Source organism: Uncinocarpus reesii, genomic scaffold (genome assembly GCF_000003515.1).
Source record: "Uncinocarpus reesii 1704 scaffold_5 genomic scaffold, whole genome shotgun sequence".
Taxonomy (NCBI): Eukaryota; Fungi; Ascomycota; class Eurotiomycetes; order Onygenales; family Onygenaceae; genus Uncinocarpus; species Uncinocarpus reesii.
In genome coordinates this window covers 971,539-993,852 of record NW_003052496.1, presented here as the reverse complement: position 1 = coordinate 993,852, position 22,314 = coordinate 971,539, and the positions used below count along the sequence as shown (strand labels likewise).

The 22,314-nt window shown below is 48.5% G+C and overlaps 8 protein-coding genes across 8 annotated transcripts in view; 5 read left to right on the top strand and 3 right to left on the bottom strand.

The window, feature by feature from the left end:
- Positions 1 to 95: 95 nt before the first annotated feature.
- On the top strand, positions 96 to 1,455 carry UREG_07355 (uncharacterized protein; the record flags this gene model as incomplete). The annotated part of the gene is made up of 4 exons (XM_002582536.1): positions 96 to 146; positions 203 to 387; positions 467 to 913; positions 1,008 to 1,455. 4 exons carry the CDS (start codon positions 96 to 98, stop codon positions 1,453 to 1,455), a joined length of 1,131 nt encoding a protein of 376 aa, XP_002582582.1.
- Positions 1,456 to 1,854: 399 nt separating this feature from the next.
- UREG_07354 (uncharacterized protein) lies at positions 1,855 to 4,477 on the top strand (the record flags this gene model as incomplete). Its single annotated transcript, XM_002582535.1, has 4 exons — positions 1,855 to 1,866; positions 1,981 to 2,864; positions 2,938 to 2,997; positions 3,166 to 4,477. The coding sequence occupies 4 exons, from the start codon at positions 1,855 to 1,857 to the stop codon at positions 4,475 to 4,477; spliced, it is 2,268 nt and encodes a 755-aa protein (XP_002582581.1).
- Positions 4,478 to 7,158: 2,681 nt separating this feature from the next.
- On the top strand, positions 7,159 to 10,863 carry UREG_07353 (uncharacterized protein; the record flags this gene model as incomplete). Its single annotated transcript, XM_002582534.1, has 6 exons — positions 7,159 to 7,266; positions 7,427 to 7,498; positions 7,558 to 8,028; positions 8,078 to 8,228; positions 8,292 to 9,723; positions 9,780 to 10,863. The coding sequence occupies 6 exons, from the start codon at positions 7,159 to 7,161 to the stop codon at positions 10,861 to 10,863; spliced, it is 3,318 nt and encodes a 1,105-aa protein (XP_002582580.1).
- Positions 10,864 to 11,364: 501 nt separating this feature from the next.
- On the bottom strand, positions 11,365 to 12,360 carry UREG_07352 (uncharacterized protein; the record flags this gene model as incomplete). Its single annotated transcript, XM_002582533.1, has 2 exons — positions 11,365 to 12,285; positions 12,358 to 12,360. 2 exons carry the CDS (start codon positions 12,358 to 12,360, stop codon positions 11,365 to 11,367), a joined length of 924 nt encoding a protein of 307 aa, XP_002582579.1.
- A 763-nt stretch (positions 12,361 to 13,123) lies between these two features.
- Positions 13,124 to 14,453, bottom strand: UREG_07351 (uncharacterized protein; the record flags this gene model as incomplete). Its single annotated transcript, XM_002582532.1, has 5 exons — positions 13,124 to 13,831; positions 13,880 to 13,964; positions 14,038 to 14,281; positions 14,319 to 14,361; positions 14,424 to 14,453. 5 exons carry the CDS (start codon positions 14,451 to 14,453, stop codon positions 13,124 to 13,126), a joined length of 1,110 nt encoding a protein of 369 aa, XP_002582578.1.
- A 908-nt stretch (positions 14,454 to 15,361) lies between these two features.
- Positions 15,362 to 16,888, top strand: UREG_07350 (uncharacterized protein; the record flags this gene model as incomplete). Its single annotated transcript, XM_002582531.1, has 1 exon — positions 15,362 to 16,888. The coding sequence occupies one exon, from the start codon at positions 15,362 to 15,364 to the stop codon at positions 16,886 to 16,888; it is 1,527 nt and encodes a 508-aa protein (XP_002582577.1).
- Positions 16,889 to 17,721: 833 nt separating this feature from the next.
- UREG_07349 (uncharacterized protein) lies at positions 17,722 to 20,704 on the top strand (the record flags this gene model as incomplete). The annotated part of the gene is made up of 2 exons (XM_002582530.1): positions 17,722 to 20,014; positions 20,076 to 20,704. 2 exons carry the CDS (start codon positions 17,722 to 17,724, stop codon positions 20,702 to 20,704), a joined length of 2,922 nt encoding a protein of 973 aa, XP_002582576.1.
- Positions 20,705 to 21,348: 644 nt separating this feature from the next.
- The window catches only part of UREG_07348 (serine/threonine-protein kinase psk1), a gene marked incomplete at both ends in the record, with an annotated part of 1,779 nt that continues 813 nt past the window's right edge, over positions 21,349 to 22,314 (bottom strand). Inside the window, one exon of the mRNA XM_002582529.1 lies at positions 21,349 to 22,241. Within this exon, the coding sequence (XP_002582575.1) occupies positions 21,349 to 22,241 (893 nt within the window). The remainder of the gene's footprint in view (positions 22,242 to 22,314) is intronic.

Sequence of the window (22,314 nt, the reverse complement as noted above, 5' to 3'; positions counted from 1 at the left end):
CGCTAGAGGTGGACCGTGGGCGCGTGGTGCGAGTACAATGCAACGATCCGTAACTACTCTCCTCCAAGGGTGCAGAGGGCATAATACAGCATGCAATGGCCGGATCAGATTCGCAAAGGAGTGAAACCCCAGAAGACACATTAAGGGTGAGATTTGAGAGGAGGTTGCCTCTTATCACACACAAGCTAACTGACGTTCCCAGGCAACGATAACTGCTCCGTTCAAAGCAATCGCGTCGAAATCCGCCCAACGCGCGTACCTAGGAACATTATTCTTCCTGGTGACGGTTTTCAGTCTCCTGGGTGTGTCCATTGTGTCATATTGGGTCTTTTATTACAATTATGTGCCTCAAATCAGCCTGGAGCGCCTGGTGCATTTGCAGTTCGGGTAAGCCTGAGACCCCTGGATAGCATCCTACAAAATTTGGGAACCCGGTTGATTCAAATTACTAATTTCAAGCTCATAGGGACGGCCATCCCACCGGTTCCGCTCTTATCGGGCCCGAACTAGCTCATTCCCAAGCCTACGATGTGACAGTGATTCTCTACCTCCCGCGTACTCCCTCGAATCTTGCAGCAGGCAACTTTATGGTCGACCTCGCTCTCCTAGAAGGAACACATGGCGCAATGGCAAATGTGTCGAGCTCCACAATCATGCGGTCGCGCAGACCAGCTATATTGACATATTCTTCGCGGTTGGTGGATACTGCCCGACGGATTTCGAGAATGCCGCTTTACATGCTCAATTGGAAGCGCGAGGCGGATACGTTGAAAATTCCCATGATGGAGCGGGTCGAATTTATGAAGGGAAGGAAGCATATCCCCGGAACCGCGAGACTAGAAATTGAAAGCGATGAACGTATGCAGTTTTATAAAGCTATGATTAGGTTTGATGCGAGATTCTCAGGGTTAAGGTATGTTATATTCAGATCAGGCATCGTCCTCCTTTTCTAGCTTTCTAGCAATTACCAGCAGCATCAATGATTTTTCGGCTAACAAGTCAAATAGGTGGTTGATGTATAACTGGCGAATTCTATCCTTTGTCACGTTTAGTTCAATGTTCTGGCTCACATCAGTAGCTGCAACCTCTGCAGTCTGGATGGCACTGAGCTCTTCCAGTGCTCTCGAAGACACGGTACCGGAAATCGAAAAGGCGGAATCTGAGGATAATGGTGGTTCAGTCAAGGATGAAAGCGAAGATGACGATCATTTCGGCCTTTCTGAAGAAATTATACAAAAACGTGAACGATCCCTAACGAGAGTAATCAAAGAAGAAGAAGAGATTGAAGAGTCTACTATGATCGAACCTCTAATGCCTGTAAACTTGGGCAACACCACCGAAGCAGGGGAAGCTAGTGCCAGCACACAGTCGAGACCAAGATCAGACGCGGACATCCAAGGACATCGGCGCATGCTGCGGCGGAAAAGCCCCGTTATCAAGGACCCCAAAGACTGAAACTGTTCTTAGACAAACATCGTTCACATTATAGTACAATCTAATACCTACGTCATAAGACTGCTGTGTTGTGAGAGATAGCAAACATATCAATTCAATCAGAAAGACGATGTCTTTTTATAAATCAGTCTCTCTACTAGAGATCCTCTGATGCTGCATGTTTGCTGGACGGAACCATGTTCACTCAAACACATTGGTTGTAAACAGCATCTATGTGGGCGGGGAAAACCTTGGGACATCAGTTCTCAAGATTGATAAGGTCAAACATCAAAACCAGAACCAGATTGACTGCATATCGGCCCAACACCCCATTATTCCTTCTCCTCTTTCCCCATTTTACATCGAGCGTGTTTCATTCTTGAGCAGGTGTATTGAGCATATAGACAGAATTATCGTATCATGCATATCCTGGTAAGTTTCCCAGAGATCCAGGAGGGGTCGTCCGCAGCCAACCCGCCGCAAGAATTCAGATATTTTGAGCCCCTCAGCTTTAGTCGCCTTTGCGAACTGACGATCATTTCTTAGGTTGTCAACGATGATGGCCCTCCATCGAATCAGTCATCCCCTTATGTCCATTCCCTCGTCCATCACCTCCAGTCCGCAGGCCATGCCGTCTCCGTTGTTCTCCCGCACAGACAAAGGTCATGGATTGGCAAAGCGCATCTCGTGGGAGCGACCGTGAAACCAATGTACTTTCGTCCAGGCACACTGCACCAAGATGATGGGACGATTCACCATCTACCGCGCGAATTCGACGGCGAAACCGGTGGTGTGGGGGATGAATGGATGCTCGTCGACTCTACCCCCGCCAGCTGCGTTCAAATTGGATTATTCCATTATAACCAGGACAGGGGACCCGTAGACCTTGTTATCTCGGGTCCGAACTACGGAAGAAACACTACGGCGGTATTTTCACTGTCGAGTGGGACAATTGGAGGAGCCCTGGAAGCAGCTGTGTGTGGAGTCAAAGCCGTTGCCCTTTCTTTCGCTTTTAGTTCCAGGCACCATGACCCTGTGATCATTGCGGAGGCGTCGAAGTTATCCATCCGTCTTATCGAGCATCTTTACAAGAACTGGGGCGATGGCGTGGACCTGTATAGTATCAACGTTCCCCTGGAGCCAGGAGTGGAGCATGAAAAGATCCTGTACACGCCTATATTGAATAATCGTTGGAAATCGGGGAGTTGCTTTGAAGCAATCGATGCGGAGGCTAGCGGTGAGGGACCAGATCTTCAGGAACAGCAACTACGAGAAGGCGAGATGACTCGGGACGAGAGCGAGAAACCAACTGGTCCACAATATCGCCATAGACATTTTAAATGGGCACCTAAGTTTACCGATGTTTACCGGAGTGTTGATGAAAGTGAACCCGGAAACGACGGATGGGCAGTGAAGATGGGATATACCAGGTACGTGCAAGTCACCGGCGAGATTCATCTCTCCACATCTACCATATCCAAATGCTGACCATGAACTCTCTAGTGTCACTCCGCTAAAAGCAAATTTTATGCATTTACAAGGTTATACTGGAGAGATAACGTTGTGAGTACTGGATCCTGCATGCAGATGATGGCATTCGATGAGATTTAGAACATAGATTCGTTCTCTGAGAAATTATAGACATGCATAAACTTTGCCACATCCAAAGATTCCCAAATTGGCCTGTATCCTGTAATGGACCTTCTAACTGCCCCTTTATTTTGCCCGCAGGGAAAGAGATATACCTAAAATTCATGCGATTGTGGAATGCGATGACGAATATGTTCAGCCCCTTGTTCTTAACGCTCTCCAGAAGGCATTAAAGGGAGTGCCGTACCAGTTGATATCGTCTCTATCCAATCTCCCTAGCGAATCGTCGCCAGTCCTACAATATCGCGTTTACGAAAAGTCCGATTTCGATCATGTACTTGCCCATCCGTCTACGTCCCTAGTAAATTCGTACGTGATTCGCAAAGCGCTCATTCGCAAACACTATCTCTCAAACACGATTGCAAATTGGATCACAAAGCACCCCGATAGCATACTCCAGAAACATTTCAAGCCCGCAGTGGAGTTTGAGTTGGACTATGCTGAGTTTTTAGATGAAGCCCTGCTCGAGGCCTATGAACTGCGTGAGAGCCTTGAAAAGAACGAGGAGCTGGAGGAATCCGAAAAGGAATGGTGGATTTTGAAACCTGGGATGAGCGACCGTGGACAAGGGATCCGCCTTTTCAACAGCGAAGCGTCCTTGCAGGCCATATTTGAAGAATGGGAAGAAGAGGAAGAGGACGATGAAGTAGAGGACGATACAGCTGAAAAGGGTGATCACGTTGTCGACAATGCGGTTGTTACATCTCAGCTACGCCATTTTATCGCCCAACCCTATATCGATCCTCCCCTTCTCTTGCCATCGGACAACCGAAAATTTCATATTCGTGTATATGTGCTGGCGGTGGGCTCTTTGAAGGTCTACGTCCACACAGAAATGCTAGCTTTGTTCGCAGAAATGCCGTATGCTACACCATGGGAGAAATGCGGAGTTGAAGAACTCACCCGGCATTTGACCAACACATGTCTCCAGGCGAACAGCGCCGGTGGCCTCAGTGCTGATAGTGTCCGTCGCTTCTGGGATCTAGACGACAGCGTTCCATCGCTGCCTTCCAGCTGGAAAGAGCGCGCTTACGAGCAGATTTGCGCCGTCACCGGCGAGGTCTTTGAGGCCGCAGCCCGGGGGATGATGGTGCATTTTCAAACGCTTCCCAATGCGTTTGAACTATTTGGTGTGGATTTCTTGGTCGACGATCACGGTGATGTCTGGTTGTTGGAGCTGAATGCTTTCCCGGACTTTCGACAAACAGGAGACGACCTCAAAGACAAGGTTGTTGGGACGCTGTTTGAAGAAGTAGTGGAGGTAGCGGTCAATCCGTTCTTTGGCATTGGAAGTGCAAACGGCCACGACATTTCCATTCCGGGACCTGCTGGCAGCGAGGAGAAGTCCCGACTTCGTCTTGTAGCCAGCATGGATCTGGGACGTAAGAGCTGAGCTTCAACTATCGTCTCACTATATTTTCAAGTGGATGGGTTTTGTCAAAGCAAACACGCTCGCATATCTACTAAAGCCAGCAAATCGCACCGTATTTCCTTGGAGCCTCAAAAGCGCAACGCTACCTACCTGCCATTAATTTTGGGCTGATTGCTGCTCAACACGGAGATTCTTGTGGAAAAAGCACCATTTCTCATCCCAGAACACGCTTATAAGCAGATGCTGATGGAAGCCTAGCTATAAAGGAACTATGGTTAGCTCTAGATACATATCCGGGCTTCCCTGACTAGATCTTATATCAACCTGCACACTACTCAAACAGTACCCCAATGCAAGGCGCTGTCAACTAATTTCATCCTCGGTTATATCGGCAGAATCACCAGGATTAACCCGAGCCCTTTCATTATTCTTGCTCAGAATATGAGACCCATTCTCTTTTGGGACTGTAAAGCTCTATTACATGTTAAGATATTTGCTGCACAAGATACGGCCAAATCATTCAGCTCATTAGAACCGGGTCTATTCTAAGGTTGTTCCCGGGCGCTTTAGTTTGCCAATCTGTACATCCAACGTTTCCAGAAACGGCATCTATAGATCAGCACGAGGACATTGCGTTCGCCTTAATTCTTTCAAGCTCCAAGTGCGACAGGACCGAACTTGGCACTGTGGCGATCGCATGCATAGCCCACGATGCTCCCCCGTTTTCCATGATCGGTGCAACTCCCCCAAAACCCATGGCTGATTTAAAACATTTCTAGACCGAATCCGAAAGAATCTTGAGGTGGGTTGGACTATTGCAACAGTTGGCAAGCGGTCCGAGCAGTAGTTACTCAGATAGAGACACTTGTTATCGGTCTCTTGCGGCAGATAAGTCGCAGATCTGACTGTTGGAGGCACGGCCATCAATTTCTTTTGACACATTCGTCCTACCCCGTGGCAACTCTCATGATAGCTACATGTTCCCAACATGCAAGGCTCTGTCATGTTATGGAGTACTCTGAAGGCGGACTTCTTGTCTGAGTTTGCTGTAACCGCCCAAGGCCTCGGATGCTGGAGATCCCAGGTTAAAGTAGCCGAGAAAGGGTTTGTTTCCCAGCACCCGAGAGCTCAGCTGTTTCCTTGGCCATTGGACTGATGAGTATCTTCCACAAGAGAAACGGGTATTTTGCCTCTGTTCATCCGGTGCCAAAAGCTAGTTCCTTCCAATAAGGTGTGGTTCCAGAAGAAAGGATATCAATCGGAACTTGCAGATGGGTTGAAAGATAATTGATTGTGCTTGATCTTCAATAGCTCACACTTTTCCGTGGATCTCGCTTGTTGCTCCTGTTCTTTGTGGTAAAGAGCATCAAAACAGTCATCACATGGCGAAACCCCATTTATCCCCTGTGTGCTTGCAAAGAGTAGCTCAAATACTGGTCCTCATTAGGGTTGCTGGGCTTTGGAGGTAGAATTGGTCTCGTGCCCTTCTGTTGAGATCACGATTAATAACTTCTCCGTATTGTTTGCCTGCAGTTCCGATTTCGCAAGTCCTGTGCTTGGTGATAAATTTTGGCCAGCCGCCACAGCTAGTTATCCCAACCGTTCCCCTTTCTCCTCTCGAGAAAGCTCTCCACTTGCTGGCATCGCTAGGCACACGAGAGCCATGCATATTATTTGGGGTCCGGGTCCCGGTAGTAACATTCACTGGGCGACCTTGCAGCGAAAAGGAAGTGCTGGCAACTTGGCAAGGATAGAGTCCATCACGCTCCACTTAGTTGCCATCGTTAAGCATTTCTCATTTCGCTGAGAGCGTGTTGATTCGACGGGGTGTCGCGGCTAGAAGTGTAACTTAACAGCTCTCAGCATCCCAACACTATTGGATGCGATGGCTTCTTGACCCTGCGTGACTTTCTCGGGGGGCTTCGATGCTCTGCTTCCCCCGGGCTTCGATCAGTGATGCGGAAGTTCTGGACACATCAGCAAAAATGATCCCTTTTGCATTCCTGCTCCAATAGACCCTTGAACTAGTCAGCTTTTGTTGCCACTTCGCCGGCCGTTCCTGATTGCTGGGCTAGCTGCAGAGGCTGGCATGGGATCTCCTCTCAGCCTAGTGCTATAAATATTAAATTTTTCAATGCTGCGGCAGTCGTTACATTCCTTCGTCTTTTCTTTCCCTCCCGTCGCTTCAGCCCGGTGAAGAGGAGAGCGCGAACCGAGAGAGAAAAGGGGTGGGAACGCAGCGTTCTCCTCGACAAAGAACGCCACACTCTTCTCATCTGATCAGCCAGCGGCGAAGGCAACGCGCCCGGGGGAACCGCAGACGCCGTCCAGCCTGGTCCATTTGTTCGTTTTTCGCCTCAAACACGGATTTTTATAGAGATCGTGAGGCTGTTGTGCTGCGTGTGTTGCGAAGAGCCGCCTGTTGCTGATGTAGCGCCTGCTTCCTTCCTGTTACGGCCGTCTACGCCTTGCTCTTTCCCTGTTGTTTGCCGTGCCTTCCCAAAACAGCACATGACCCAGTTTGCGCGTCGTTCCTGCTTGATCTGGCTGTCCAACGTCTGCTCTTGCCGTTTCCGTCTTTCGCGCCATCAACGACACTCGACCTGCGCTGGCAATGAGGCCCTCGTAGACGAGGACATCCATGTTGTGCTCTGGCGTTCTGACTTGCTTTCTGATATCACGCACGGAGTGCACATTTCGGCATGGCCCACGTCCCTTCTGAGAACGAGCTGGCCTTGGTTAAAGTCCTCTACTCCGCTTTACCGGCCGTTTCTGCTTCGTTTTTCTTTATTGCAACTTGCATTCGAGCCGTACGTCCTTCAGACGAAAAGGCGAAATCGGGTCGATCCGCATGGCGTTGGCGATTCATGATCGGCTGCTTTGTGGCAGCCGTGTTCTTTTGCTATGTGAGTCGCCGCTGGGATCCTCGTTTGTTATGCAGCCAAGTACTGACGATTCTGTGCGGGATAGGCAGCGGATGCTGTGATTTTAACCGCTTGGGCTGCCCCAGGAGCAAGTTCCCCGACTGTAAATGGAAAGCTCGTGAGTGACAGGCACTGTAGTAAATGGTACTGTAAAAGGGCAGCTAACTCTTTTCGCAGTTTTACTCCTGGGCATCGTGTCTCCTCTGGTTTGTGAATCTTCTGTGGTACATCGATTCAGCAGCACCCACAGCGTACCCGTTCTACGGCACTTGGGCGATGTACTTGGCGGCTGAAGTTTTATTTCTTCTGGTTACGTTGAGGCTACAACTTCCTCGTACAAGCTCAGAGGTTTTAATAGGGACCTTTCGACTCTCCCTGCTAGTTACGCTTATATTAACAGCTTCTGGCTCACGCTTTGTGCTAACGGGAAAAGGCGGGAGAGACGAGGAGAATACGCCCCTATTAATAGCGCAGGGAGAACCACGGCCCATACAGGGAACATACGGTTCTTGCGAGAATAATTCGGCAGCTCAGTCTGACGTCGATGCGTCGTCCAAAACGAATGGTAGAAGTGATCTTAGTCCCGAGGATGATCTCGTCGATGATGGGGATCGGAAGACCTTATGGGATATCGTAGAGTTTCTCAGGGTACGTATTCTGTATTCGAAAGGCATATGGCACCTAATTCGGGCAATAGGCTTTTTTACCATTCTTTTGGCCTTCAGGTGAGCCTGGCCGCCAGCTGCTCTACGTAGGTATTGGGGGGTGTCTGGTAGTTGAACGTGTCATGAACGTAATTATCCCGCTACAACTTGGGCTGATAACAAATCTCCTGACAAAGTCTGACGGTAAGCACTGACACCCTGCTTTTCGTATGAAACATTTTGGTTGATTCATCGAGTGTGATCCAGGGGTGGTCCCTTGGAAAGAAATAGCAATATTTATTGCGCTTCGATTTCTTGACTCGAGCGGTGGCTTAACGGCACTTAGATCCTTTATGTGGATGCCACTTGAAGACCTTTCGTACCGGAAAATTAGCACAACGGCATTCAACCATATTATGTCTCTTTCGTGCGACTTCCATGACAGCAAAGCTTCCGGTGCGGTCTGGCAAACTATTATCCGTGGCCAATATGTCAAGGATGTGGTCAACCACATTTGCTTCCTTGTCATTCCCACCATGATAGATCTGGTATTGGCTGTCAGCATTCTATACTATCTTTTTGATGCGTATATGGCGCTGGTAACGGCGGCTGTTACCGTGATGTTTTTGTGGACATCAAACAAAATAATTAACATCCAAAAGACCAAACAGAGGGAGTCGATCGAAAAGCGAACAAGGGAATTTACTCTCTTGTGTGAATCAACTGTTAATTGGAAGACTGTTTCGTATTTCAACCGCGTTCCTCATGAGCAATATCGATATCATTCAGCTGTCGGAGAGCACCTTAAATCGCGGTTTGGGCTTAGGATCTGGGGCTGTATTGAAAATACGCTTCAATCCTTTGTCCTACTGTTGGGACTTATGGTCGCTTGTTTGATCGCTGCTTATCAAGTTTCCTTGGGTTTCAAACCCATTGGAAGTTTTGTCATGATGCTCAGCTACTGGGCCCAGTTATCGTCTCCTCTTCAGTCCCTAGCGAACGGATTTGAACATACAGTTCAAGACATGGTGGACGCGGAAGAACTACTTAGACTCCTACGACAAAAGCCGACAGTCGCGGACAGCCTCAATGCTAAACCCTTGAGTTTCGAGCGCGGCTGCATTGAATTCAAAGGAGTCCAATTTTCTTATGATGGCAAGAGGGAAGTTCTGAGAAATATAAATTTTAAGGCTTCTCCTGGCCAGACTACCGCAATTGTTGGCAAAACTGGAGGAGGGAAATCGACTATCCTGAAGCTGCTTTGTCGATTCTACGATCCCGCTGCTGGGGTTGTCAATATTGATGGGCAAGATATTTCAAGTGTAACCCTTCAGAGCTTGCGTGAAATATTGGGTATTGTTCCTCAGGATCCTATATTGTTCTGCGAGTCAATAATGGCCAATATTCGCTACGCGAAACTTGATGCTACTGACGAGGAAATCGTGGATGCATGCAAAGCCGTTGCCCTTCACGAAAAGATCATGAGCTTTCCAGATGGCTACGACACTTTGGTTGGGGAACGCGGCATGAAGTTGTCGGGCGGCGAATTACAACGTGTCGCCATCGCACGAGCAATGATTAAAAACCCGAAAGTAGTACTCTTAGACGAGGCTACGAGCAGCGTGGATAGTGAGACCGAAGCCCACGTGCAAAAAAGCCTGAAGCTACTTTGCGCTGGTCGGACGACAATTGTTATCGCGTAAGCCACTTTCAACTGCAGGTGCCATATTGTAATTACTGACCTTCCTTGCATAGCCACCGTCTTTCTACAATCATGAATGCTGATCAGATATTGGTGGTAAACGACGGTGAAATAGTTGAAAAAGGAAGTCATTCCCAACTTTTGAGAGCAAAAGGTTACTATCATCGCTTGTGCAGTTGGCAAGGTTTCTCTCACACAGACACACTGGAGGACAAGGCACCTCAAGCCGTTATCAATGATATAGGCTTCGTTGACACGACGGTGGAGGACATCACTTGTTCACAAATGCAATCGGGATCTACTACAGCCAGAAGTCCTTTCGAAGCCGCTAAAATAGAACGTCCGGATATACGAAGCTGCTCTATAACGTCTCAAATACCACAGGTTTCGATTGGCCAAGATTTGTGCGAGCATTGCTGCCGCTGTCTTAATGCGACTTCATCGACGAAAACGTCCAAAATCATGAATCATACCAGCGGAAATTTGAAACCTGAAGCACCCGAGTTCGTTCCCAGAGCATTCCAAAATTATAGTTCCGGCTTTTCACATCCATATTACATCCAAGTTGATGCGAATCACAACACTTTGAATAGTCGCTATGTCGACCACCCGCCTAGTGGATATGCGAGTGACACTGGAGAAAGCGTGGAGATACGCACAGGCCCTACAAAAGAGAAATTCCCAGATACAGAAGTAGAAGCTAAACCAGATACTGGTATTAGGCCTACCCTTACTTCTCCAGACAAGAGACCGAACAACGATGTGAAGTCAATTGGAGCATCCTTGAAGGAACCGTCGAAAACCAAACAAGCCGATATCTTCAATGGGGATGAAGTCCTATCAGCAATAGAGAATAACAAAACGAAAAGTATCATCCGCCGGAAGTTATCAAAAAGCGAACCAGCAGGTCTCATCAATATGAATGGGACTACTGAAAACTCGAGCAGAGGATCGGAGGAGTCTCAAAGCTCGGGCCATGGAGTTACTGCAAACGAACGTCCGCCCGCTAAACTGAGCGAGAATGTCTCCAAACACCGGCGACGCCGCCGCCGAAATAATTGGCGAAGGAGAAAGGAGATGAGAACAAACGCCAGTACCCAATCAGGCACCGATGGTATGCGGTCGTCATCAGAATAATGGTAACATCCCAGCCAAATATAACCCCCTAAACTCTCTTGTAAACTCTCACTCTGTCCAAAAAACCCACACTTCAGTATAAAATCGTATGAAAGACTTTGGGATCTAGCTCGGAAAGCTGTTTTTCATACAAAACTATTCCCCTAGAACCTTTAATGACTTGATGAGTAGTATGATCATTAGTATTGATCTTAGAAAGGTATATATAGCGAAAATGCAAAATATATTACAAAAAAGAATCCCACAAGTCAGTACGGAGCAGATAAAGCGCTGATAATGTGCTAAAGAACTACAAAACTGAAGAGTCTACGGAGTAACCAAGGGAAGTGACTTGAGGATGATTTGCGTGCTGATGGTGGGTGAATAACTGCAGCTTCGGACGTTGTGCCATCACTAATTCAAACTTTTACCATATAGAGGTAAATGCGGCAGCTCTCTCAACGGGGTCAATTTCGAAAATCACACATAAACCCGGGAGCAGAGCGCATTAAGATAGCACAGTCATCCGAATCTCTCTTTCGCAAGGGCACGAAGATAAGAGATAGTTTCCTCCTCCTTTTGGCGATAGGATTTGAGTCTCTCCTCGCGCTCTGCCGCCCTTGCACGCAGCATCTCTTCCTTCCTAATCTCCCTCTCATTCTTCTTACGCACTTCCTTCTCACGTTCGGATTTCAGCGTGTCAAGATCACCCTCGCCGCCCATCAATTCTGCATCCGGAGCCTCGCCGGGAGATGCGGCGCGACGAGACTCTGCAAACGCTCGGTTCGACGAGGCGGCCTCGCGGCGTTTTTCGAGACGACGTTCGCGGGTCCCCGGCTCGGCGCGGGGGGTGATTTCGTCTGCGATATGGCGAAGTTCGGATTTGTGGGATTTTAGGGACTGGGTGTGCGAGAGGCGTTGGGTTTCACGGGCTTCTTGGGCAGAGGAGAGTTGCGCTTCTGCGGTGGGGATTGTTTTTGTTAGATAGATATATTGGGGATGGGATGTGAGAGGGGGGCAGGGGGGGGTGTTTCCATTCGTACCTCGTCGGAGTTGAAGGTCTTGTGTGGTCGGGACCTTGGGACCGGACCTGTCTATACGCCGTGATTCGCGACTTTCTGATAGAGTATATTGCTCGATGGGGATTTGGGGTCCATAAGTGTCAGAGTCTTCGTCCCCGTCTGCTAATCGTTCGTCTTCATATGCTGGCCGGCCTGGTGAGCCATGGGGGTGCGTCCCAGCTCGGGAAACTTCATCTCCAGGCGTAATTGAACGAGTTCTTCTACTGTATTCCTCGTAGACGGCGGGCCGTGCTCTTGAATGGCTAGAAGCGCGCGATGGGCTACGGGCCTCGGACGGGCCTCTGCTAATGCCGGCGTCTCGAGCTTTATTCAGGGTCTTTGGATCGTACCAACCTTCTGCGAGTTCTCCACGGTTCCTCAACTACGTCAGCACATGGCTTCACAATATGTATATATCTCCAAGGCAAGCAGAAAGAGACAGAAGGATAGTTACCATTTTCCCATGAAGCTTTTCCATCTCCCTTTGATTTCCCGCTCACTGAGTTCGGCTAGATCGATGCCTTTTTGAATATCCAAGTACATGGCAAGCATAGGTTCATAGTGACTCTGGTCGCGCTTTGATAGTGGGCTTGCGCCGAAAGGTAGGGATGGCAGTGTGGGCTCGGAGGGCCTAGCACTTCTGGGAGAGGAATCCCGCCTGCGACGGTGTTCATGGCGGCCAATTTGCCTGCGCGGAGAACGGGAGCGAGAACGATGCTGGTGCGACGAGGGTCTTGAGCGTCTTGACCGATCCATGGTGTTCTACTTCTGTATCAATGATCATAAAAAAGGCGACCGGTGCGGAGTGTCCGCGATTGTAAAATGGCGGTTGCGGAGACAGGGATGCGGGCGGAACTTGGGCAGGGAAGCTTAATCGTTTCTTGGCGCCGGAACGGGCAACGCAGTCCGCTCTACTGTAACGAGAAATTTGATAAGTGACTTCATGACTCGTTGATTCATAGAGACTACCAATATAATAGCTTTGCATATATTTAGGAGAACAGTTGCCCAACTCTGGACCATTGAAGACAAAGTTGTTTAGAATTAAAAAGCTCAAAGGCATCCTTCAATTGATGCGCTGCAGCGGGATAATACATGTCACAAAAACCGGAAATGCACAAGAAAATGAATTAAGAATGTCCAAAAAAATGCAACATAATCAAACGAACTTCCACGCGGGCGATGGCCTGTCAAATTGGCGTACTCGTAGATAATTAGCTCTAGCTTGGGGGGGCGTTGGCTGTAGTAGTATCTGCACCGGCACTAGAGCTCCCCTCAACATCGTCGGTGGATGGGGGCGTCGATGCAGCAGGCTTCGACTTGCTTGTGGCAGCCATTTGCCACGCAGGGATGCTTGCGGGTTTACCTAGTGAAGCGAATGGACTTTTCGATGGATCTTTAGGTGCAGGTACTGATGCGAAGAAGTTTGGTGGAGCGGGGGAGGAGATGGGGTTAGTTGGTGGTGCTTGAGCGCCAGTTGAAGCTCCATTTGTCTCCGGATTTGGCGAGGCTGGGCTTGCAAGGGTCGCACCAGCACTGGGATTGGCGCCCAGGCGGTTCCCGAGTAAGAGTTTCAAACTCTTCAACTCCGCGCCCAGCTCTCTGAGGCGCTTTTCGTTTCCTTCCCTTGAGCCTTCAATCGCCTTCGGAATTCCGTCTTTTAGATTTCTGACTTCCTCGGCAATACGTCTGGTTTCGTCGTCTCGTCGACGAGAGGAGCTTTTCAGTTCTGTAACTACGTCCTCTACTTCTCGTAGAGTAGTATCCAGCTTCTCCGTTCGTGCATCCTCTGTGGCCTTTAGTGTTGATGTATCTGATGATAACTGGTCTAGCAGTGCGAATGCTCGCGAGAATTGCTCGTCGATACTCTCTTTGTCTTGTTGTAGTTGAGGTGGGGTTGGAGGTGCTATCAGTGGCGCGATATACCTCTATTTTTATCATTAGTGTGGAATTGAAGAGGGCATGGGAGAAATTACCTTTGCTACAACGTACAGACCGTAACCAACACCACCAACCACTGTCGCCATGATGAACCAGTCTCGCCAATCCCGTCTGGGAAGCCTAGCCAAAGAATGGTCTGTTAGTCTTAAACTCAGAGAACTTGATGCACACGTGATTCGGCTCCAAGACTTACTCTGGCGGAGGTGCTTGGAGCTGCCATGAATTCGGTCCATAGGAATAGCCCTGATTCACAGCAATCTGTCGAGGCTGCTGGGGTGCATATCCGCCGGTTTGATTCGACACGACGGGCGTAGAAGTTTTCTCTTCGCCTGTTCTCGCAAAAGCAATATCAATCTCTTCTTTCGTGAGGTTTTTGGATTGCAGGAAAGCAATCTTTTTGTCCAAGGGCGCGGAGGCCACTGAGGGATCTTGGAGGACTGCGAAAAGGCAATGTTTAGTTAGTATTGGAGGTACTCCGGCTCAGAATAAGGGACTTGACAGAATGCGTACAGGTGACCTAATAGAAAGGCATTAGTAGCTATTGATAGCAAGGGAGAATCAAGCAACAGCGATACATACTGCAGAGGAGATGAGCTCCTCGCGAGCCATTGTGGTAGATGCGAGTTGAGCTGCCAAAACTGGCTATCTCATGCCACGGGTATCACAGCAAATTCGAGCTCTGACAAGCGGTTAAACGGACGTTGAAAAGGCTTTCATCCGAATCGACACCCTCGATGTCGTTGCTTGTGACTGCGATCCCAAAAGATCGAAAGAGAAAGGCCGTGCCAAGGAATCCAATGCCGAGGCTGGATCTTAGCCGGTGGTCCCGTGACGAGGTGTGTTATGTAAGATAAAGCCTTGGCAGATTATGTAACAGATAAGTTTGTTTACGTCGATCAACGAAGAGTGTCGAAGCAACGCCAGGAGGGCAGCCCGTCTTTTTTTCCGGTGGTGACGATTCTTTTTGGCATTGACCAAGCTAGGCGTTTATGGCCTGTAGTTATACTGTGTTATCCGGACTGCTGCGAGTGCTGAGCTGGTAGTTCTTGTTTTTTGACGATGGCGCAAGACACGGGGCTGTTTAGCATACGGCGGCCACGCGAGGTACAGTCGCAGTCCATTAAACATGCCATTCCATCAATGGGAAGCTAATGTAGACCTTAACTCAGACTCTGGGAAACGTCCAGAATTTCTCATCCCTCCCTCAACCGTCCTCCGCTCTGAAACGGACCAGCTCTGTCGCAAACCTCCAAAATCCTTCCTATACATCGCAGAATGCGCGTGCTACATCTATCGGCCAATCTGCCGGCCGGCTACAGCAGCCAGTGTTTCAAAGGGCCTCTTCCGGGGGGAATTTTGGGGCCGACGGTGCACTGTCGTCCGTGCGACGCTCTGTATCTAGCAATATCTTCAACAGCGCCAGCGCGCGCAGACAGAGCTATGCTCCGATGTCTATGCCTCCTCCACCTCCCCCACCGCAGTTGCAACGACGAAGTAGCGTTCTGTCACGGCCCTCGATGGGACCTGCACCGCACCAGTCCTTTTTTGCCCAAACGCCTGTCCCAGCGGGAGTCCCCCGTGACCCCCGTCCTCTGAGAGACCGAAGTTTCCAAGCCAGGATAAGTCAGGAAATATTGGAGTATTTGACACAAAACAATTTTGAGCTTGAAATGAAACACTCCTTGACGCAAAATACTCTCAGGTCGCCGACTCAGAAGGACTTCAACTACATATTCCAGTGGTTATATAGGAGGATTGACCCAGGATACAAGTTTCAGAAAAGTATAGACTCTGAAGTACCGCCGATTTTGAAGCAGTTACGATACCCTTTTGAGAAAAGTATTACAAAATCCCAACTTGCTGCAGTCGGCGGCCAGAATTGGCCAACCTTTTTGGGCATGCTTCATTGGATGATGCAGCTGGCACAAATGTTGGAACGATATTTTATGGACCAATACGACTATGCGTGTGCAGAAGCCGGCGTCGACGTCACGGGAGATCGCATCATTTTCCGCTTTCTCTCCGGCGCCTATCATGACTGGCTACAGGGAGGCGAGGATGAAGATGATGCAGAGGCAGAAAAGAGGCTGATTCCACATGTTGAGGCCATGGCTGCTGAATTTGAGCGCGGAAATGAAAAGTATATCCAAGAAATGCAGGCACTAGAAGAGGAGAATCGAGCATTGCGCGATCAAATTGAAGAACTTGAGAAAAACGCACCCGATATGGCAAAGTTGGAAAAGCACTTTAAAATACTTGAGGATGACAAGCGAAAATTTGAAGATTATAACGAAAATGTTCAGGGGAAAATTGAAAAATATGACAATCGGATCAAGCTACTAGAAGAGGAGGTTAAGAAAGTTGACGGGGAACTTCAAAGCGCGGAAGAGGAACGGCTTGACCTACAATCAAGCGTTGATAAGCAGGGAATCACGATCCAGGACATTGACCGTATGAACTCGGAACGTGATCGTCTTCAAAAGAGTGTTGAAGACATTCTCGTCAGGTTAGAAGAGACGCATGCACGAGTCATGGAGAAAGAAGCGGAGGCCAATCGAAAACTCGAAGAATTAGAAGACGTGGTGAAAACATACAACACACTTGCGTATCAAACTGGGTTGATCCCTTCTGCCGCTACGAACGCCAAACAGGATAATTACGAGTTACATCTCAACGTCAATCAGAACAATTTCTCGTCATCGCAACTTGGCAGATCGCAAAATCGAGGCTCCCCGGAAGGTGACCGTCTTCTTGCCGATGCCTTCACTGGCTATAGCCCAGCTAATCTGATCAATCTGGATCTCCGAGGTGTTGTTCGAAATAACTTTGTGGCGCTGCGGAAAGATATCTACGAAAGACGAAAAATAGCGCTTGACGACGATATGAATCGTCGAGACTTGCTAGATAACATCAAGGAGGCCATGGAAGAAAAACGCAGCGAGGTTGAAGCTTTGGAACATAAACGTCGCGCAGCGGGAGGAAGAATTCGAAAAGACAAAAGAAATTACAACAACGCAGAAATTGGCGTCGGACGCTCAGATTGAAAAGATGGAAAAGGAGCTTGCGAAGATGCGCGCAAGCTTGACGGAGAGTGTCCAGCTGATGGAGCAGAGGGAAATGAATACTAACATCGAGTACGAGCAGCTGGTGCTACGAGCAAACGCCTTGCGGGAGGAGCTCCATACTGGCGTCGAGAGCATGTTAAACGACATTATCCGATTCAAAGTCCATATCCAGAAGGGCCTGGAGGACTATGAGAATTTCATTGTTGACGAGGTTGAACAGGAGCTGGGCGGTGACGAGATTGACCAGCCGGACGAAATGGAAACGGAATGAATGGTCAGGGCAACCCTGTATGTCAAGTTGCCCTAATGGTTTATGATTCATGATAGCCTGGAGTACAGTATGTTTTGGCTGGGCACTGGGTTCGTGTTTGATACCTTGTCTATTGTTTCTAGGACTTTTGAGTATAGCTGAAGAGCGTCATGGCACTTCTTTGTCAATAATCATTGGAGTTATGCTTTGCGCACAGTACATACTACCTGGCTGGCTCTTGATGCCGCTGTTGAACAGCTTGGAGATTCCTGGAGGGCCTTCTTTAGAGCTGGCTTTGGCCTGTGGCTGACTCAGCGATCTTAGCACCCACGTGATGCTTGGTAATCTTATCTGATCGTTGATGATTAGCTAAGCGGCGTCCAATTTTCTCAAAAAAGCACTTCCGTGCATTGATATGCCGACAGCGCTCTAGTCGACCCGTTGATGTCTACAGGTGTATAACACTGTGCTCTTGGGCTAGCCATGGTTCAGGCATGTCAATTGAGCGTGGATTTTTAGTTCAGCAGGGGCGTTCTCCTACAATTTTTCCTCCCGTCGTGTCATGATCATTTGCTTGCGGCCAGGCGGAAGAATCCTCCCGGGCTCCTGGCTACGTTTGTCTAATCGGCGATGTCGCATACCTTTGCCTGCTAGAGGCTTCAACACGAAACTCGGTCGTTCCGGTTCCTCTGCCGAAAGCTCTCCGGTCCATCCCTACATCACCAGAGCTTCCCGTTCCCGTGCGACGAGGATTCCCTGTCCCGTTCCTCGATCGGAGCGAACTGATATTGCAAAATGGGTTGTGTTTTTAGACAAATATCTCCCGGCAGACTTGCGGGCGCATCATACCGACACCCCGGAAGATGAATTGCCAAATGAGCCAGAACAATGCCAGGCCATTTTACAGCTGCTTTTCCAAGCCAGATCTTTGATGAATTTTGATCTCCTGACGTATATGGGGCTCAAGCTGGGTAGATGGCAAGCTGTCAGAGCCCTCGTTGATAAATTGCTTGATAACATGGAGGCATTGCGGTCGAAACATCCAGATCTGGGTGGCTTGCCGTCAAATATAAACTGGGGGGAAACGGGGCTATCGTTTGACGAGATCACCGAGGATAAACGGTATCCGACCTTATCTCTCTCAGTTCAGGAAGAAGCCAATTATCAGACCCTAGAGTCGTACGATTCATATTCCGAAGAACCCGTTCTAGGAGCTCGAATGGGAGAAACAAATCTTCGGGTTGGGACCATGGAGGAATTATGGCAGACCCTTGGGTATTTCATTATTGAAGCTGCGGATTTGCCTCCCGATGAATCAAGGGCGGTAATGCGGCAGTTTTATTCCATCCTTGCCCGTTTACACAATCTAGGCTATATCCCAAAAGACGTTTACAAGGAGGCACCGAATGGGGGAGAAATATCGCCGTTACGCCCGCCGATCATTCATCTTCTGACAACACGTATTATGAGCACGCTGACAGATACTATTTTGGAAGCAAACATGGAGAAGCTAGCCGTCTCGACAGGTCAAAGACCATCTATGCAGTTGTTACGCTCCTCAGAGCGACAACTAGGATTCGGGGTTTGGCTCGAATTGGTCCTTTGGTGCTGCGTGGAAGGAGGTTATGCTCGAGAAGCTGCGTGGATCTTACAACACGTACGAAAGCGCTCTAAAGAATGGAAAGTGGCAAGTTTCGCCAATTTACTCAAGATAAACGGTCCCGTTGATCGCCGAAAAATAGACTATCAGGACACCTGGGAACATTGTGGGAAATTCGCAACATCGCCGGGACGAGAAATTGCCAAAGGCCCGTTCTTAGGGATGGGAGAACGAACTATTACCCATGAAGTCGTTCTTGCTGTGATGGACGGGCTTGCCAACACTGTTAGGACCGGTGTCAGTTTTAGGGGTGATTCGGTCCGACAAGTCTGGGAGCGCTTAGGCTTACTTCGCGGCATATTACAAAAGAACCAGCTTACAGTCCGTTCTGGACTAGTCAACTACTTGATTATGCGGATCCTAGAGGCGGGAGGTATTGTGGTTGAAGTTAAACCTCAGTCTCTGGACCTGCTCCTAAATGTTGCTCCCTCAATGGCGACTGCTGATGAACTTGATATCTCACTTGAGGAACTGCTCAGGCTCTTACGAAAGGGAGCCATGCCGAGAAACTCTGGGTTTATATTGGGTCTATATCATTATACTCTGAATGCGTATGCTGCAACCGGTCACATCTCGGGGACAATCGACGTTTTGGAAAAACTTGTCGGAACTGTGGACTATAACAAGGTCCTCATGATCCGTCAGTCAATCCTGGAGTCCAAATATCTTATAAAGGCCCATAACGTGCGGAAAACGAAATTTAGCTTCTCGTCGAAGCTTAGCAGAGAAACATCATTGTTTTCAGGGCTTCAGATTCCCTCTTCTTCGCTCGCCGTTCTCCTCAATCTTTTGACTGACTCGAAGGTGTTCAGCCTAGCATCTTGGATGGTCAATCCACGCGAATCCGTGGGGCCTATAATTTCTACTGGCATGTACAGCGATGAAGTTCTATCTCCTGCGCTGATTCATTTTGCGACCGAAACTAAAAATTCTGCCCTGCTCTCCAACGTTTTAGAAAGTCTGCCTCGGCCATTGCCCGAAAATATCTTACACCCTTTGCTAGATTACAGGATAGCAAACTTTCAGTGGAAGCACACTCTGGAATTACTAATGTATCTTCGCCACGTTAAACGCATTCTATGGGAGCCGAAGAATGTCGCATCCCTCGCAGCCGCCATTATACGGTTGGATCAACCCTCTGACCGGTTCACCCAGTTCACTTCACAGGAGAACCACGATCAAACTTTACGTCAAGGTAAACAGATCTTGACATTATTGCTAGAGGGAAAAATTCGATATTGAAGACTTCTCGAAAGAGCGCAATTTCATTCCCGACCAGATGTTGTATCAATTTCAAAACATCTTCCAATCCATAGGGTCACCTTCACTTTCGCATATTTGCGAAACCGCCAAGTTGAAATGGCAAGGCCAAATCGACCCGCTCTGCTACATACCCGCCGACGCCTTCCGTACTCTGCTATCCGCCGTGGTTGAAGTCCACGGCTGTATCGCTGGTCGAGAGTTATACGACAAGTGGTGTATGTACCCTGCAACACCGCGTGCGCAGCGCATTAATTCCGGAGGAAATACCACACTTTACTTCTCATCGCACCTGGATCCGGAGGCTGGAGGGGTGGAGCCTTATTTCAAATCGCACTGGCACGCATGGAGGGATCGGAAGCTAGTTATGCCAGACCTCAGTGTGGTCCGAACAATTGCACTGGGCGCCCTGAGTGAACAAAATAAGCACGAAAAGTCCTCGACTAATGATGTTGCTGAAGGTGTAACGTCTGTCCTAGATTGGTGTGTGGGAATGTTCTTCGACTTGGGCTTGTCGGAGAGAGAAGTTGATCGAGAGCTCGACGGCCATCTAACACGCGCCAGAGGTCGAATCCGCAGGGAAAAGGATGCATTAATTGTCAACAGTGCCGCAGGCTCAGACTGAGCGTTTTCTTTTTTTTCTTCTTTTAAGAGCGGATATTCAGCATATCTATGGAGTATTTGAGGGAACTTTTTGGATCTATATATACCCCACCCCCTTAGAGTCGAATTTTGTGATCTTGAATTGTTATGTTTTGGGATGTAACATATCTGGCAATGGGATTGGTTTTGTACATACATACATATTATTACCACAAGCACCAATGGGCGCGGTTCGAGTCTATCCTGAGGACGATTTGTTTATCAACGGTCACCGATGCGGGTGCGTTTGGCATCTCCCAGTCTCAACATAAAATTAAACAGTAAGATCCTTAAAGGTATTTATGAACAAATGGGGCTTCTAAGAATAAGAATATTAACGCTGATGATTCAGGCAAGAAATACAGGACATAGATGTTTGATAAAACTATAAGACCCATCCATCGTAGGCAAGAATCAAGGAAAAACGCCGTGTGACTCTAGCAAGGTTGGCATAGTAACCCGAGTCATGTCTATCAATCCACAAATCCGCTAAACGGCACGTATCGATCCAGTTTGTTTCAATATATAATAACACTCAGCTCCTAAGAGCTTGAATGCAAACAGTACCCGGCACAAATATTGCACTTGAAAGACGATAGCTAGCATTTCCCCAATACTGCCATATAGTCAAGCCATGCACCCCCTTCCGCAGTTATATTCACTATCAAGCAGGCTGCTCGGAGCAACAAAGCTGAATCCACCAAATGGGTCATCATGAATTGCGGCATTAGACTCCATGGGCCTTGGATAGGTTGGGCCGCCAGCACTGAATCCTTCCTCAGCCTTGCTCAGTCTGTCCCGGAAACCACCTTTACTTGTCACGACTGGACTGAGAGGCAAAGTCGTGAAATCTGCCGAAAAGTTTTCGGCTAGTGCGGGATCTGTGACTACAGGTCGAATTGGTGGGTCGAGTTCACGCCTCTCGAGAGCTTTCCAGTCGATTTTGCGGAAAAAACGGTGGTTTTTGATGGTGTTGATATCCTTGGGCATGTTGGAACCAAGGCGCTTGTTTGGTTCCTTGCGAAGTAGACGAGTAAGCAAGTCTTTCGCATCCGGGCCAAGAAAATATGGAAGAACTAGCTTCTGCTTAATGATCTTTTCTGAAATTCTTGCGTTGTTATTCCCTTTAAAGGGAGGAGATCCAGTCAAGAGATCAAAACCGAGGGCACCAAGGGACCACCAGTCGCATGCTTTGCCGTATGGCTTGCCTTGGATGACTTCCGGTGCCATGTACTCAACAGTACCCAGAGACGAATTGCAACGGTCTTCACCGTTCAAGGCTACCTTGCTAAGCCCGAAATCTGTAAGGAGAAGATGGCCTTCTGTGTCCAAAAGGCAATTCTCCGGCTTCAGGTCACGATAGATTACGCCGATATTGTGGTGAAGGTGTTCAAGAGCAAGGACTAGCTCCGCCATATAAAACGCTGCAACATCTTCAGTGAACATGCGTTCCATGGCTAGATGAGTAAATAACTCGCCGCCCTGCGCATACTCCAGGATGAGGTATAGCTTTTCATGATCTTGAAACGCATAGTACAAATTGACAATGAAAGGATAGCGATTGACACTTTCCAGAATGGCACGCTCCGTTTC